This window comes from Carassius carassius, chromosome 3, assembly GCF_963082965.1.
Source record: "Carassius carassius chromosome 3, fCarCar2.1, whole genome shotgun sequence".
NCBI lineage: Eukaryota > Metazoa > Chordata > Actinopteri > Cypriniformes > Cyprinidae > Carassius > Carassius carassius.
In genome coordinates this window covers 2,282,219-2,285,251 of record NC_081757.1, presented here as the reverse complement: position 1 = coordinate 2,285,251, position 3,033 = coordinate 2,282,219, and the positions used below count along the sequence as shown (strand labels likewise).

Genomic DNA, 3,033 nt, shown 5'->3' with positions numbered 1-3,033 from the left:
GAAAAAGAAGGGCCAACACTGCAAATACTGACTCTTTGCATAAATGTAATGTAATTGTTGATAAAAGCCTTTGACACTTATGAAGTGCTTTTAATTATAATTCAGTACATCACAGAAACAACTGAAACAAAGATCTAAAAGCAGTTTAGCAGCAAACTTTTTGAAAACTAATATTTATGTAATTCTCAAAACTTTTGGCCACGACTGTATAGAAACTGGCTAAATACTCATCTAAGAAGAATATTTGTTCCACCTAATGGTGCGGAAAAACACAACTACTAAGGTAACAGTGTTAGATCTTTTTCAATGAATTTGAACCCTCGGTCAAAGGTTGATTAAAATCTTTCCTATTTGTTCTTTTCAGCCTCGCAGAACGATACGGCAGTGAGCCTTGAGGAAAAGATTGCTACAGAGACCACATCCTACCTGTAAGGAAGTGACATGTGGAGATACTGATATGGACTGGGCAGTACTACATATACTACATTCTATATAAAAACACGGCTTTACAGAGAGAGAAAACATACAATTGAAGATTACACGTGGGATTATGCTAAATGATTCAAGCCATATGGACACTTAGCCCATGCAAACACCAGTACTGGGCCTGGCCTCAGTTCCTTGGAAGAGAGAAATTAAGCAATAAAATCTTTCATGTTGTGTGGGAGTGTCAGTCTTTATAAAAAGAGTGCCGGCGACTGTTAGACACACAAGTGAGTGACTACAGCAGACCGTCTCTTGATACCTTCACTGGCACAATACTGACTCAGAATGATGAAGTTCAGCGCATCTGCCTTCATGCTTCTGATCTGCACAGCTGCACTGCTGTCTACAACAGAGGGTAAGCAGATTAACTTACATTCATCATGCTTTTTGATTTATTATTGTTAAATTTATTTATTTTGCTCAATCTTTCGTGATAATCCCACTACAGCTTTCTCTGTGCTATTGCAGGTAGACCTAAACCCATGCTTTTACGCTGTCAGTGCATTAAAACACATTCAGAGCCAATCCCAATTGACAAAATACAGTCATTGAAGGTGATTCCTGCTGGACCACATTGCAAAAATGTGGAGATCATGTGAGTGTGAATCTTACCAAAGCAGCACTTCAAATACAGACACATAATGTGCTCTACCAATCAAAACATTGTTTATTATTGCTTCCTCAAAAAAGTTAGAAATAGTTAACTGAAACTAAATATATGTAACTGTTACAAATTACAGACAAAAGTATTAAAAATTGTCTCATGGTGCATCCTGGTATACTTTCAAACATCATTTCAGGAGTTCACTTCTGTGGTGAACACTTTCTTTCACCAAATTCAATGATTGTTTTAGAATAAGATTCAGACAAAGTTCTTTAAGATCATGAGTGTGCAAATATTTGATGCTTTATGGATAGCTCACCTAATTAATGAAATTTGGTCATAATTTACTCACCTCCAGTCTGTGTGATTTTTATCTCCAACATTGATGTTTAGCAGAATGACAGAATTGTTCCTTAAAAAAAAATAAAAGAGTAAAAATAAATATATAAAATAAAAGTCTTGCTTTGAACATTTTCCTTGGCAGTCGTAATCACCATTGAGATTTATTGTTTGGAAAAGTTGGGCTTAGACAATTCTGCTAAGTAACTTCTTAAATGTTCCTCAGAAGAAAGTAAGTCCTAAATATTTAGCAACTAAACGGTGACTGAATGTCTATTTTTGGGCAAACAATTCGGTTAAATGATGAAATTGAAATGTGACTCGTGTACAATTTTATGCAATAGTAAAGGGTTTTTCTATTGATTTTAAACAATTTCACATTTATTTCTTACAGTGCCACAATGAAGAAAGGAGTGACATGTCTCAATCCTGCAAAAGACTGGGTGATTTCTCTCAAAGAAAAGTAAGTTCTTGCCTGTGATGACTCTAATTATCCTTCTCAAAATTATTAATTAGCATGATTTTAATTATCTTATAATAATAATAATAATTAATGCATTTGAATTCAGACAATGAGGCACTTTGTTGAATCCTTCAGACACTAACATGTGTCTTCTCATGTTTGCAGATTCAACAAGAAGAATGTCACGAGTCAACAGTGAATGAATATCACCGTTCATGAGCAACTGAAGAAACTGGTTCAACTATTCTTAATGTAATATAGGAATTTTTTTATTTTGTCATCTCTTGGTGAAATATAAAGTATTGAATGTGAAAATGTGTTTTCACTACCACCTGTTTTATTAAAGATGAACTTTACTGTATCCTTCATTATATTTTATTCAATTATATTTATTGTTATTGTGTCACTGAATTATATGTTTTATTATATGTTTGCACTGGTTTTGAATGAAGAGTTGTAATGAAAAACTGTCATAATGGATATTTTAGATATATTCATTTTTGTTGTGTCACTGAATTGTAGTGTTATAGTTTTGCATTGGTTTTGAATGAAGACTTCATTAAAACAAAAAATAATAATAAAAACTTGTAATAAAAAACTGTCATGATGGATATTTTAGTTGGTCTTTATTGTGTGATTTTGTCATATCACAAAACATTGCAACATTACAATATCATTCCCTGAGCTGTTCACAATAAAATGAAGTTCACACAATAATTAAATACCTTTTATTTGCATCATGTCTTTCCAAACTTCTCCTGCACAACCCAAAATAAGACATTCTGTCATATGGTTTATGTATTACTATTAGTTTAATATGTTACACCTGTATTTCAGATGACCTGCCTGTTTTTTTTTACTGTGGTTGTTCCCAGTTCTGAGATTTCAACCTCTGCTTCTGCATGCAGTTTGCAGGCAATTAACCCTTTAACTGTGTCTTCTAGGGCTTTTAAAGACTCATTGTTGTAGAATCTTGATGACTGTGGTCTCAGTGTAGAAGCATTCACTGACTTATATATACTGAGATTTTGGACTCTGTTGCTCCGTTGAGGAAAAACGTCCTAAAGATCTGTCAGAACCCTGGTTTAGTGTCACTAGCTGCTCTCTCAGACGTGCCTGCAAAGTAGCAGAGAGAAAGTGA

At 33.9% G+C, this 3,033-nt stretch overlaps 1 protein-coding gene across 1 annotated transcript; it reads left to right on the top strand.

Moving 5' to 3' along the window:
• The first annotated feature begins 280 nt into the window (after positions 1-280).
• LOC132116189 (interleukin-8-like) lies at positions 281-2,442 on the top strand. The gene is made up of 4 exons (XM_059524864.1): positions 281-841; positions 955-1,081; positions 1,824-1,892; positions 2,058-2,442. The coding sequence occupies exons 1-4, from the start codon at positions 772-774 to the stop codon at positions 2,089-2,091; spliced, it is 300 nt and encodes a 99-aa protein (XP_059380847.1). The 5' UTR covers positions 281-771; the 3' UTR covers positions 2,092-2,442.
• The last annotated feature ends 591 nt before the right edge of the window (positions 2,443-3,033 follow it).